The sequence below is a fragment of the Danio aesculapii genome, chromosome 21 (genome assembly GCF_903798145.1).
Source record: "Danio aesculapii chromosome 21, fDanAes4.1, whole genome shotgun sequence".
NCBI lineage: Eukaryota > Metazoa > Chordata > Actinopteri > Cypriniformes > Danionidae > Danio > Danio aesculapii.
The window spans coordinates 4720429-4735477 of record NC_079455.1 but is presented as its reverse complement, the minus strand read 5'-3'; the positions used below and the strand labels follow the sequence as shown (position 1 = coordinate 4735477).

General features: G+C 41.3%; 1 protein-coding gene across 3 annotated transcripts in view; it reads left to right on the top strand.

Moving 5' to 3' along the window:
- ppp2r2bb (protein phosphatase 2, regulatory subunit B, beta b) overlaps window positions 1-15049 on the top strand; it is a 149593-nt gene that overhangs the window by 118076 nt on the left and 16468 nt on the right. For all 3 annotated transcript variants that reach the window (XM_056446038.1, XM_056446039.1, XM_056446040.1), the window contains exon 4: window positions 3091-3203. In XM_056446038.1, the coding sequence (XP_056302013.1) occupies window positions 3091-3203 (113 nt within the window). The remainder of the gene's footprint in view (window positions 1-3090; window positions 3204-15049) is intronic.

Here is a 15049-nt window from a genome sequence, read left to right as displayed (position 1 = left end):
TCCACTATTTTTGGGATAACAATAATTATTTTATATATCATCCATCCGCCAAGCTGATCTCATCAAGTAGGACATGGATTAACATCTCCGTTGATCCTGGAACAACATTCCAATCAGCCAATCAGAATTAAGAGATACCTTTACTGTTTATGTTAATTTAGGCTTGTGGTTAGGTTTATGCACTTCTACATGATTGTTATTCCTCTGATTTTGGGAATAGGGAATATAGTTATGGTTGGGTTGAGGGGTGTGGATTACATTTAAAAAAAAAAAATGTTTCATAGATGTTAATCCATGATTGCATTGTACTTGGTAAAATCATGACGTGTATTGTGCGTCCCATCACTCGACCATGTAGTATGAGTTTAGCGTTGTCCCAAATTTAACATGGCTTTTACTAAATAGAAATTCAAGCCGTTTCCCACGTGATGTTTAAAGGTGGCCAAATTAGTGAAATAAATGACCAAACTACTAAATAGTACCTATCATGAGTACAGTCACATTCAGTTGTCAGAACACTACTGGACCTTCAAACTAAATTTAATCTATAGTCAGATGATACTAAGGCCCAATCCCAACTCTATTTTTGTACCCCTTCCCCTTGGCCCTTACAACCGAGGGTTAAGAGAAAGGGCTTTAAAATTTACCCTTAAGAATTGGAACAGCACTACAGCACCTGCACACATCATCATATGTCATCGCGATCTCTTGCTTCATTTGAGATCAGACGATCGCAACTGCTGTAGTTAATCCAGTTGTGTTATTTTTTGGTTTTTATCTTCAGGAGATCACTGAAGGCATATATCATGTTATCATAACAATCTAATGTGGCAATAAGATCGTAATGTGCTGTGTATTTACACAGTGGCCATATTCATCTATGTAAACACACAAACACAACATTAACATTATAGCAGACACTGTAAAAAGCCCATTCCCAGCCACTAGACCTTTCTGAAACGGTATTCCAGTGTCATTGAGTGACAGAATGTTGTGGCTCTGCTGTACAGGAGTAATCTTGCAGATTCGCACTCTATAACATCAGAAAGGTCCGACCCTTCCTATCTGAACATGCAGCTCAACTCATTGTTCAAGCTCTTGTTCTCTCCAGACTGGATTATTGCGACTCTCTACTAGCCGGGCTTCCAGCTAACTCTATCAAACCTCTTCAGCTGCTTCAGAACGCAGCAGCACGAGTGGTCTTTGATGAACCCAAAAGAGCACATGTCACTCCGCTACTCACCCGTTTGCACTGGCTGCCAGTTGCTGCTCGCATCAAATTCAAAGCTCTGATGTTTGCTTACAAAGCGACCTCTGGCTTTGCTCCTTCTTATCTGCTCTCACTTTTGCAGATTTATGTGCCCTCCAGAAACTTGCGTTCTGTGAATGAACGTCGCCTCGTGGTTCCATCCCTAAGAGGGAAGAAATCACTTTCCCGAACTCTCACATTCAATCTGCCCAGTTGGTGGAATGAACTCCCTAACTACATCAGAACAGCAGAGTCACTTGCTGTCTTCAAGAAACGACTAAAAACTCAACTGTTTAGTCTCCACTTTCCCTCCTAATCTGTAACTGCCTCTCTGGCTATACCACTAACTGTACTCTCTCTCAAAAAAAAAAAAACATTACTAGTGATTTGCTTCTTAGACTTTACACACCTGAAACTTGCCTATAGCACTTGTTCACTGCTGCACTTATAGTTGTGTAAATTGCTTCCTTGTCCTCATTTGTAAGTCGCTTTGGATAAAAGCGTCTGCTAAATGACTAAATGTAAATGTAATTAACAGGGATTATAGATTGCAAAATTTAGCGTTTTTTTTTTTTTGCGTTTACTTTAAAAAGCATGACAGTAAAACACGAACGCGGTTCTGAATATATTAAAACATATGTTTGTTTGTCGTAAAAATTCGTAAAAATACTAATTTGTGGATCTCCTTACTTCCGGGTTCAGCAATACTGCTGTTGTGCCTGGAGTATTCTGGGAAATTTACTTACCCCTTGGTTTTGAGTGTGGTCTTGAATAAACTTCGTTCGAAGGGGTATTCACCCCCTCACTTTAGAGACAGACCATTTAGAAACAGGTGATTAATAATTATATGAACGTATGATCACATACAGCTGTCCCCCCCCCCACTTTTAAAATGTCCGCTACACCCCTAGGTAGGGGAAGGGGAAGGGCTAAGGAGGAGAACTGGGAGGGGGTATACGTCCCCCTCACTTTTAGAGACAGACCATTTAGAAACAGGTGATTAATAATTATATGAACGTATGATCACATACAGCTGTCCCCCCCCCCACTTTTAAAATGTCCGCTACACCCCTAGGTAGGGAAAGGGTAACGGCTAAGGAGGAGAATTGGGATTGGGCCTAAAAAGAAGAGTCTGAAGAATCTGTATGGAAGAAATGTTTGGTAATCTCTTTCAAGGTTTCCTCTAACCTCAACAGGCATTGCAGGAAGAGGTACCAAAAAGTAAAGAATAAAAGTCCACCAATGATTTTGACCAGTGCTTTTGGAAGAAAAAATGTTTATCCTATAACGAATGCCCCATTTATAACTGTTTCATTTCAGCGATAGGCTAGCTATTTGTGAAATTGTGAATAGGATAAACCTCAGAGATGTGTTTAAACAGTCTTCTTTTTTCATATTCACCAATACCTTTGACTACAACCGTACATTGAAGTCCTATCACGATGTTTAAAACTATTTCTTAGAGTTGTCATGATTGAAATGTTTGTCAGAGTGTCAGGTTGAGCAGAGGTTTGTGCTGTTTTTTTATGTAATGAAACTTTAGGCCAATTAAAGTAGCAAGCTCAACCCCACATTCATCAGTTTTCCCTTAGACAATGTTATAATTCTGCTTTCGGACACATCGGAGGATTTCAGCTTACAGGCAAGATCCAATTTGGTTAATTGGGAGATATTGATTTTTCTTGATTCATCGGCCGTCTATTTCGTTGAGCCAGCCAAGTTCAGTCCCTTTCTTTGCTGAGCCATTGGAAAAGGGCCAGTGGATTGTTGAGTTTTTCCTCTTCTTGTAACACCACAAACATTGCTTCCACCTTACACATTGTTACCATCTCTTTACCCAGATAAAACCGTAAAGCTATGGAAAATAAGCGAGAGAGACAAACGACCAGAGGGCTACAATCTAAAGGATGAAGACGGCAGGATACGGGACCCGACCACCATCACAGCTCTGAGGGTATGCAATCTACTGTATATTTAAAGCAAGACAGTCTGATGTTTCTAACCAGTAGACGAATTGTTTGAGCGTTTAACTTTGCTTCTCGAGGGCTGCTTTCAAGTCAGTTCTGTTGCACTTTATACTATATATATATACAGTTGAAGTCAGAATTATTAGCCCCTCTGTATATATTTTTTCTCCAACTTCTGTTTAACCGAAAGAGGAAACACATTTCTAATCATAATAGTTTTAATAACTCATTCTAATAACTGATTTCTTTTATCTTTGCCATGATGACAGTACATATTATTTGACTAGATATTTTTAAGATACTAGTATTCAGCTTAAAGAGACATTTAAAGACTTAACTAGGATAATTAGGCAAGTTTTTGTATAACGATGGGTTGTTCTGTAGACAATCGAGAAAATATATTGCTTGAGTGGCTTAATAATATTGACCTTAAAATGACTTTTAAAACAAATTAAAAACAGTTTTTATTCTAGCCGAAATAAAAAAAAATCAGACTTTCTTCCAGCAGAAAAAATATCATAGGAAATACTGTGAAAAATTCCTTGCTCTGTTAAACTTTAATCATTTTGACTTGTCGATTGACATGTAGATTGTGTCAAAGCAGCTTTACAAAGACAAAATGAACCAAATCTTTAATGTTACAATGTCATTGTTCAGTGTTTGGATTCATTTCAATACGAATATCAGCATTGAAGAATGTGTTTTAACTGTTGGCATGCCAACTATCCAAAACAATCGGCAACAGTGGCAATGCGTTTTGTTTTTTTGGAAGTTATTATGTCTTTATGAGACCCCCTTGAAAATGGAAAGTTGGATTTCAGAGGGTTATCCTCTATATAAATAAAATGTTTAATTCACACCATCAGGTAGCAGTAATGGAGACCTGTACTCAAGTTTTGGCAATGGAAAACTGTACTCAATCAGGGAAGCAGTTTTTTTCTGGCCAGGTGACTTGCAGTGTTGCATTGGGAAATGTTCCTGGTTCCAGTTGCACTAATTAGTTTAGACTACTGTATTAACCTCTTATTGTTTTTTTGCAATGTATCAATGTTCCACTATTGTTCAAATAAGTGACGTTTGTTTATTTCGAGAGGATCATGTGCTTATGATTGTCCACGGCTGGTCCCGTATTAGCTAATACATGATTCACCAATCAGACGATTTTTAACTCACTAAAAATAACAGGAGTTTCTTTGTCTGGAAGAATAACCCCTCCCCTTCCTTTCTAGATTGGGCGACATGGCGCGCCAGTGATTAGCACTGTTGCCTCACAGCAAGAATGTCACCAGTTAAAGTCCTTACTGGGCCAGTCAACATTTCTATGCAGAGTTTGCTTGTTCTCCCCGTGCTCGCATGGGGTTCCTGCAGGTTCCCCGATTTCCTCCCAGAGTCCAAAAACACGCGACCGTATGCATATTGAACATTCTAAACTGGCATCAAAGTCGAGCTTTTAGTAAGCCTTATATCTCTCATTAGCCATCCCCATATCCCCCAAGTTGTGGGAGTTCATCGAGATCTACCTAAGCTCAAACTCCCCTCTTGGCTTGCTAACAGGAGGGAGCCCACGGCTCGAGGATCTTATAAGCTCAGGGCTATCTCCTGGGACAGCATGCCAAACAAGCTCTTTTATCAATCATTAGCTAAGTATGAACTTTTGAAGTCAAGTGTTTGAATAGGAAGAGGTTGACAATGTGTACTGCTGGTGTGCCTTCAGGAACAGGGTTGGGAAACACTGCTCTAGGCTACAGGATATGGGGGTTTTGTTTCCAACCCTGTCAATCAACCATAGATTCGCCAGCGCTCTGAATGGTTGTTTAATTGCTGATCTTTTGAATCGCTTTAGTCACATGACCTGGGTGTTTCGAAACGTTTCAGAGCAGTGTTTTGAAACATCTGTGGTCCGGGATCTCGAAACGTCACATACATTTTAGTGTCAATGACACAGTTTAGAATAAACTGTCTGGACAGTGTGCAGTTTCAACCAAAATTATTATTATTGAAGACCTTGACTAGCTAGTTATGCTAGCTGAAACTAATTTCTTTTATCCATGTGTCCTCTTCCATACGCCGTCTCCCCAATCATAAGGAGAAAATGAGTCTTCATCCGTTGGCTCCTGTATGTGAAGGGGGAAATAATAAGGTCAAGCTCTGTTGTAATTTGGCAGCCATAGCTTCCCCAGTGGAAGTGGGCACTCCTGGCACAACAAAGGAGGATTATGGGTAAGAGGAAGAGTTTCATATCTCGCCAAATGCAGCTGAGAAGGTAGGGGGTTTGCTGAGGTTTTTTTTTTTGCAGGCTTGGTCTCATCATGTTTGATGAAACTGTTATTTGAGCTGTGAGATTGGAGAAAGACCTGTTCATCTGTCCACGTGGACCCAATGGAATAACCCCCCTGCGCACATGTATTCACACCGTGAAAGTGGAATGTGTCCAGGGGTGACCTGCTGCTACAGCTGGGGGCAGCTGATAAATGTCAAATGTTAATGTTGTGTTGATACGGTGGTCTTCTCTCACGGGAATCATTAGATTGATGCCAGGTAGGATTGGTTTTGTCATTTCCTCTTCTTACAGTGTATTCAAGGCTTTTATTCTCTTGTGGAATTTTTGGTGGACGCCTTAAAGACATTGTGTAATTGATTACAACATTTTAATATTGTGTTTCATGATGTTATTTGGTTTGGAAGAAGACCACAAGACCTCCCCTTTCCATTTTAATAATGTCTTGTTTTCAGGCAGGTCGATTTATAGTTGTATAAACAACCTGTGTAAAGACGCATTGGCTGGATTGCAGACACATACCCTAATGGTGAACATATGATTGATTGTCCCAAATAGGTCTGCACAATGCATCGGAAAAGTATCATGAACGCTGTGACGTGCAATAAATTAAATTCATTTTATGTCAAGCATTTATGTGCTGCATGAAATGTCTCCAGATCTGACCAATCAGATGGGGTTGTTACCATCTTCATCCCCACCTCTCCACTCTCCAGTAGGTAATATTAGGTGAACCTAAAGCTGAAAATAAATACTAATCTCAGGAGAAAAGAGAACAACAGCCATGAAATGACTGAAGAAAATGACAACAGCCAATCAGAATCAGAATTTCGCTTTAATCAGCTCCAAAAATATATATTTGACCTGCATATTTCAGTATGATCATTACGTAAAACAGTATTTTTTTTATAAGTCATGTAGGAGCCATTTGGCAACTGTCAATTGCTCCACTAGGTGGTGCTCTTTAAACAGGCTTTATAAGTGGGAACGAATATTCAGGTAACAGGTGTTGCTAGACGGAAGGGAGCACATACAGTTTTGACCACACACACACACACACATACATTCATACACACACAAAAACGAACGCATACACATTCATTCACGCTTTAGCGTGACGGTTTGTTTTGTTGGTCTGTACGTCACGATATGAGGCAGAGTTTGATGTACAAACGGAAACATACTTGGAAGGAAATTTGTGAACTATTGGAGTTTGCAACTGCAATAAACCTAAATACTCATGGAAACAAGTAAGACTGTTCATTTTGTATACACCATCAAACGAAGGACAGTGTGCGTCATCTGGGTGCCTGTCTAACAACATCTCAGGGACTTCAAGCAATAGGCTTAGCATCTACAAGTCATATCGCAACAAATATTGTTATCACAACCAGGAGCTCCGCTAGGGGTGGAAGTTAGGACGATTCTAAGGACCAATGCTATTTTGGGGCTCCCAGATTTACTATTAGGGGCCAATCTATCCAATTGATCCTCCAATCCCACCAATAATCGTAAGGTTCACTAGAAGATCCACTTTAAGTTTAATCAAGTGGTCGTCCGAGTCATTAAGTGTTGCTTCAATGTCCACAATCTTTGGACCATGCAGTGAAAGAGGTGATTGCAGTGTGGACATGGCAGAATGAAGCTCGGATAAGAACTCAGATGGTAATGTTGAGACTTCTGAGTGAATGGTGGTTGAAATAATGTCCTTTAAAGAAGCAGGGATTAGCTCATCCTCCACCTTTGCTAGAGCGGCAGCGTTAGCATTTGCTGCCTGCTCGCCGCCTCTGTATACTTCGTCCTGATTTACCCAGCTTAGGCATTTTTACCTTTAGATATGTTAAAGCATTGCTTAATGTACACTCGCCGGCCACTTTATTAGGTTTCACCTGTCTAACTCCTCATTAATGCAAATTTCTAATCAGCCAATCCCATGGCAGCAACTCAATGCATTTAGGCATGTAGACATGGTCAAAATGATCTCCTGCAGTTCAAACTGAGCATCAGAATGCGGAAGAAAGGCGATTTAAGTGACTTTGAATGTGGTTGTTGGAGCCTGACAGGCTGGTCTGAGTATTTCAGAAACTGCTGATCTACTGGGATCTACTGGGATTTTCATGCACAGCCATCTCTAGGATTTACAGAGAATAGTTCGAAAAAGAGAATTTATCCAGTGAGCGGCAGTTCTGAGGGCGCAAATGCCTTGTTGATGTCAGATATCAGAGAATGGCCAGACTGGTTCCAGCTAATAGAAAGGCAACAGTAACTTAAATAACCACTTGTTACAACCGAGGTCTGCAGAAGAGCATCTCTGAATGCACAACACGTCCAACCTTGAGGCGGATGGGAAACAGCAGCAGAAGACCACACTGGGTGCCACTCCTGTCAGCTAGGAACAGGAAACTGCGGCTACAATTCACACAGGCTCATCAAAAATGGACAATAGAAGATTGGAGAAACATTGCCTGGTCTGATGAGTCTCGATTTCTGCTGCAACATTTGGATGGTAGGGTCAGAATTTGGTGTCAACAACATGAAAGCATGGATCCATCCTGCCTTGTATCAACAGTTCAGACTGGTGGTGGTGGTGGTGTAAAGGTGTGGAGGATATTTTCTCGACGCACTTTGATGCACCATTAGTATCAATCGAGCATCGTGTCAATGCCACAGCCTACCTGAGTATTGTTGCTGACCATGTCCATCCCTTTATGACCACAGTGTACCCATCTCCAGAAGGCTACTTCCAGCAGGATAACGCGTCATGCCATAAAGCGTGAATCATCTCAGACTGGTTTCTTGAATGACAATGAGTTCACTGTACTCAAATGGCCTCAACAGTCACCAGAGCTCAATCCAATAGAGCACATTTGCGATGCGGTGGAACAAGAAGTTCGCATCATGGATGTGCAGCCGACAAATCTGCAGCAACTGCGTGATGCTATCATGTTAATATGGACCAAAATCTCTGAGGAACATTTCCAGTACCTTGTTGAATCTGTGCCACAAAGGATTAAGGCAGTTCTGAAAAGGGGGTCCAACCTGGTACTAGTAAGGTGTCCCTAATAAAGTAGAGTGTATAAGTGTAAAACAAAGATAGCTAGGAATATTAGAAAATATAAACAACTTCCACCTTCGTCTAGCCTCCACAAGGGACACCAGAAGTCAAATCTAGTATACTATAGTTCTGTATTTATCTAACTACTTAGCTGTACAAAAGGATTTTCCATGTTTGAGAATTTCAGTAATTATGATATTGATTTGTCCGGCAGTCATGCACTCAGAAACATGTCAATACTCAGCCCCAGTCATACTCTAATCCTGTCATTGGAGAGTGATGTTATGCACTGGGCTTGGACTGACCCTCACACGTAATGGGTGATTTAGGCGGTCGATTTTAAAATTGCATTATGGCGGGGGGAGATGGAGTTTTACTGAAACGTAATAAACTATGCAAAGCCTACACTAGCTGTTGATGCCCTGTGGGCTCTCGCTGCGTTATTGCCAAAAGAACAGATGTCCAGGATGAAGCTTAAATGCTGGAGGATAAGGAAATAAAAGCGGCATGTACCATTTGCAAGTTGATTTCACAAACAGTGAACACGTCAACTTCTGGTTTAAAATATTGTGGTTTACCAGAAAAGGACTACCTATTTTAGTCATTTAGCAGGGTTTTGCTTTTGGCTGAATCAAAGTTGGTGCAAGCTACTATAATATGTTCTGAAGAAAGACTATAGCCAGTAATTCTTTGATTAGAATTGGATACTCAAGTAGATGTGTACTTACAGTTATGTTTATACCCAATATAGAGATGTAAGTTAAGGTATCACATACAGTAAATGCTGGGGACAATTCCAGGTATCTCGTCTGGCATCCATTATTCATTTAGCGTAGCTCTGATTTATACCTCTCTTTCTCTTGAGAATACAGTAGGCTGGTGTCTATGGATCAGGATATTTTTAGGAGAGTGTTCTTTAGACGGATGTGATGTGTTCAGGGTAGTAGCTCCATCACCTCTTCCTTAACTAACACTGCAGCCCACTGGAGACCAGAGCTAGAATAGCTCAAATCCTCTTCCAAATATATGTGTCTGTGTGCAGGCTCACACAAAAGCAGGGCATTTATCATTTTGCGCATACTGTGCGGAGAGGAGAAGGAGATGAAGGGGGAGGTGAGGGTGAATCCCTCGCTGGGAGTCCACAGGGTACATCTGCCCCTACTGTTATCCAGCGCAACAAGGGGCTAGCGAGGGTTTACTGCCTTCATCTGCGTCTGCACTCCAAACACGAGGGGCTTAACCCAGCAAAATTGTTTCTACTGGGGGGAGGGGGCTGTCACTGTCTGTGAAACAGTGCATTTGAGACATCTTTAGAAAGACGTGAATGCTTTGTGTTTGACACAAAGACAAAAGAACATGTTGACTAAAGGGCCTACATCAAAAAGAAAAAATCTGTTCCAGGAATATGGAGATGTAAAATGTTCCCGACATTTTGCAGTTCAGTGGTCAAAAGTGAAATGTCATGTACGATTATCTAGGAGTTAAAAGAAAAGGGAGACTTTTTCTGTTTTTATTAAAACATCTCCAGACAATTGCTCAACCCAGGCTCATTCTGAGAACGTAGTCCCGGGGACGTTTCTGGAGACCGCGAAATACGTCCCGGGAGGTACGTATTTGTGCAGTTTTTGTTTTCGCGAGTCCGCGAGAGGCCGCTGTGCGCGCTTTTTCCCGCGCCGTTCTCGCGTAAACCTGCTAGAGGCCACTGTCGAACGACTTTCCGACTGTCTTCATGACGGAATGATTGACCGTGCGACCGGCCAATCGGCTGACCCACCCTCCTCCGTCCCCAAACCCAACCAACGACGGTTCACAAAAGCCGTCCAGAAAAAGAAAAGCCCTCGTCCGATTTTTACCACGTTTTCGGATTTTGACCACATTCTCACCCTGTGATGAACTTGTTCGCTTCATTTTTTGGATTTTGTTTTTGTTTTCTTACCTGATTTCTGGAACCGCTCTTCCCCGGACTCGAACCCGGTCGTCGTCGTCGTCGTGGTCAGCCCCTCTCTGCGCCTCGAGTCCGCCAGAGTACACGAAGAGCTAACCAGACAAACTGGCTGCAGCGGGAAAGCCCTCCACACGGAGGCCAGCCGGCCGGCAAGCGTCGAAGGGAACGGCGTCACACCGCCCCGCAGCGTTCGCTTAAAAAAATGAAATGCAGCCGTACGTACCCCCGGCTACGTATTTCGCGGTCTCCAGAAACGTCCCCGGGACTACGTTCTCAGAATGAGCCTGGGTTGCTATTGCTAGCCAAAAATTGCCATTTTGGAGAACAGCGGTCAAAATGAAGAGCCAAAAAAGCATGTACCCGACAGTGTTCAGCATAGTAATTTCCCTCTCCTTTCAGCTCCAATCACTGTGCGGTGAGAAGTGGTTTTCACAGCAAACACAGAAAGCACAGCGCTATGAAACCTATTCATTTCAATGGCTTGCGGCACAAAGCCGGTTTGTTGCTGCCCGGACCAAAGTGGAATAAGGGGCCGATCACACCAAACGCGCTTTTTGCGTGGAGAGGTGCCATTTTGAATGATTCATCAACAGCCGCGAGCGTTTTGCGTGCTGCTTATGCACCCTGCGCGCCTCACGTTTTAACCGCCTGTTGCGCCTCGCGTTACTGCTGTTGTGCGTTCTGTGCTCGCAGTTAAAAAAAGTCAACTCTGAGCGGAAAAGATGCGTTATGTCAGTCGCGCCTTTTTCATTCTCCAATCAAATGAATGTAAAGCTGGGGTCTTCGTTGAGGTGACAGAAGTGTTTGTGTTGTCAAGACAACTATGGAGATGTTTGTAAGACTAGCAGAGCTGTATGACTTTACAAATCATGATTATCTCAATATTATTAAAAATTAAAATAACACCAATATCAACAGCTGATTCAGTTGTTGCCTAGCGACAAAAAACCGCACCACACTTTTTTCTTGTCAACAAAAAGGCAGTGTGGCGCACCTCACTTTTTCGTAACGTAAAAGCGCGTTCGTTGTGATCGGCCTTAAGATTTGTATGCACCGTTGACTAGCTTGCACATGCACAGCAGTCAAAGTTCAAACTTGCTCAGTATTCCACTCTGTGTACATCTATAACTATCTATAAAAAAGACACACATGCTCAGCGGAAAAACAAAGTCCAATCAACTAACACATCGACCAGACATTTCTATGTAGAATAATGTTCCAGCTGCTTGCAGTAGCGTTACTGTGATATCATGGGTACACTGGTAGAATGACACCCTTCGTTCGTTCACGGTCAATAAAATTTGACTATTAATAAGATTATTTGGGTATTATTACACTGTATTATATATATATATATATATATATATATATATATATATATATATATATATATATATATATATATATATATATAATTATTCTATCGTTATTTTATTGGATTGTGTTTCTTTAAATCAGTAGCTTAAGTTATTGTTTTTTAAATCTTACAAAATTACTTCATATTATTTAATAAAATAATAAATAATCATTAATTCATTTTTCTTTGGCGTAATCCCTTTATTCATCAGGGGTCGCCACAGCTAAATGAAACGCCAACTTATACAGCATGTTTTACACAGCGGATGCCCTTCCAGCTGCAACCCAGTACTGGAAAACATCCATACATAGAGGAGAATGGCTGAACTGTTGGTGTAATGGTGTGGGGGATATTTTCTTGGCACACTTTGGGCTCAACAGATCTAATTGTGCATCGTGTCAATGCCACAGCCTACCTGAGTATTGTTGCTGACCATGTCCATCCCTTTATCATCTCGTGAATCATCTCAGACTGGTTTCTTGAACATGACAATGAGTTCACTGTGCTCAAATGGCCTCCACAGTCACCAGAACTCAAACTAATAGAGTACCTTTGGGATGTGGTGGAACGGGAGATTGGCATCATGGATGTGCAGCCGACAAATCTGCAGCAACTGCGTGATGCTATCATGTCAATATGGAGCAAAACCTGGAATATTTCCAGTATCTTGTTAAAACTATGCCACATAGGATTAAGGCAAAAGGGGGTCCAACCCGGTACTAGTAAGGTGAAGTTGCCAGTGAGTGTAGTCATAAGTTATAGTGCACAGTATGTTTAGAGTTATGTTTAATGTCATAAATACATTTTATGGAAAGCATTGGGAGCAGAGAGAGGGGAAGGATCGGCATAGGACCTCAAGCCGGGAATCGAACTCAGGTCGCCGTGAACACCTTGGTGCTATATGTCAGTGCACTTAACCACTGGGCTATTGGTGCCGACTTCTGTGTGATTTTTGAACATAATTAAGAAGATAATCAGTGGACTGTACAATATATATATTATTTTTACAACCAATTTCATTCACACACTCTCTCCCTCTCTCACACACCCATATTCAGTCTTCAGTCACTATTACCTGCTGCGACTCTGATTGCATCTAGCGCAATCCATGATTTATGATTTCTCCGCTAACATAAAATCTGCAATGCTGAAGATATGAATTATTTATAATGTTTTCGTAAAGTGTACCCACATATCCAACCCCCTTCTTATCATTAGTGACTGAATATCCCAGCAGTCAAACTTAATTAATGCTTGATTGAGAGATAATAGCTTCAATCAGTCTCGATTGCTCCTGTCAACTGAATTCATGATACTACGCTCAAAGGGCTAATTTTATTACTGAAAACAAAGAATGGGTAGTAGAGGAAACGCCCGAAATAGAGTTTGATCGACAAAGCAACAGATTTGCATGATCATGAAACACATTTGAAGTGAATTAAAACCTTTCATCACATCGGTCTCAACACTATTGAACACTATTCTTTCCTCAGCACAATTTTGAACACACAGGGAAATAACCGAGGCCTACTATTACATTTATTTCGAAAATGAATCCGTGAAGGCGGCTGGAATTGCATTTCAAACGCATGCATCAACAATAGGGCATCCCTCACCCCACCCCCATCATCCTCTAACAGAAATCAAAAGCCGGAGTTCCCATGTGTGAGGTGATAATGACCTGCATTGGTAGCGTGTGCCCCCCTCCTCCGCCTCCCACTGCTGCTGACGAGCGCTTCTCATCTCGTGTCGAGGAGGACATGTCTGTCGTGCTGCTCCCGTCATTAGTGGCAATCATAAAAAAAGCTCATGGGGAGTCAGGCATAAAGCACTTCCTCCTGTGAAGCACATGAAGAACACTGGCCCTTACATTAGTCATCATTAAAGAGACGGTAGAGCGCTGCTTCCTATCACCACATGCTGGACCACCACACGTTCGGGTCTTGACAGTGAAGCTTTGGGAGGATTTAAGTGTGGGGCAGTTAGAAATGTTAGCGTAAGGTATCTGTTATTAACTGGACACATTGTACAACCCCAAATCAGAAACAGTTGGGACAGTATGGAAAACGCAAATTAAAAACAAAGAAAGTAGTGATTTCTAAATTAACTTTGACTTGTATTTCATTGCAGACAATACAACTAACATTATTTAATGTGTGTTTTTATTTTTTTAAATAAACACACTCCACTTCTGCTAAAAAAAAGTGGCAACTGTAAAGCATTTACCAATTTGCAATGTTGCCATTCCTTTTCACAATACTTAAAAGACGTTTAGGGACTAAAGACACCAAGTGATGAAGTGTTTCAGGTGTAATTTTGTCCCATTCTATCTGCAAACAAGTCTTAAGTTGGGCAACAGTACCGGAACTTCGTTGTCAGGTACTTGACTGGCCTGCCTGCAGTCCCAACCTGTCTCCAATAAAGAATGTGTGGTGCATTTTGCTTCAAATGCACCACATATTCTCTATTTGAGACAGGTCGGGACTGCAGGCAGGCCAATCAAGTACCTGTATCCTCTTCCTCTGCATCCAGAACATTGTAATGTGTGCAGTGTGCTTCTGGACACTGTTAACATAGGGCTTCCTTTTGGCACAGTACAGTTTTAACTGGCATTTGTGGATGAAACGACGTATTGTGGTACTTGACAAAGGTTTGCCAAAGTAGTCCTGACCTCATGTGGTGATATCGATTATATTTTTATCAAATTTTACATGCTGTATAATAATGTTGGGTAGAGGCCATTTTTAGGATTCCAAAAGCACTTAAAATCACAAATTGTAGTAGTACTTAGCCCCAATCCCAATTCTGTTTTTGTACTCCTCGCCCTTGGCCCTTGAAAAAGTGTGAAGGGGAAGGGCTTCAAAATTATTGTTTTTTTTTTTTTTTTAATAAACATTCCAAAATGTTTATATATATGTATTTAAATATAAAGTTGCAACTGTAAAGCATTTACCAATTTGTAATGTTGCCATTCCTTTTCACAACACTTGAAAGCTGTTTAGGAACTAGAGACACCATGAAGTGTTTCAGGTGTAATTTTGTCCCTTTCTTCCTGCAAACAAGTCTTAAGTTGGGCAACAGTACCGGATCTTCGTTGTCAGGTACTTGACTGGCCTGCCTGCTGTCCCAACCTGTCTCAAATAAAGAATGTGTGGTGCATTTTGCTTCATTTTGCCTCTTCCTCTGCATCTAGGACAT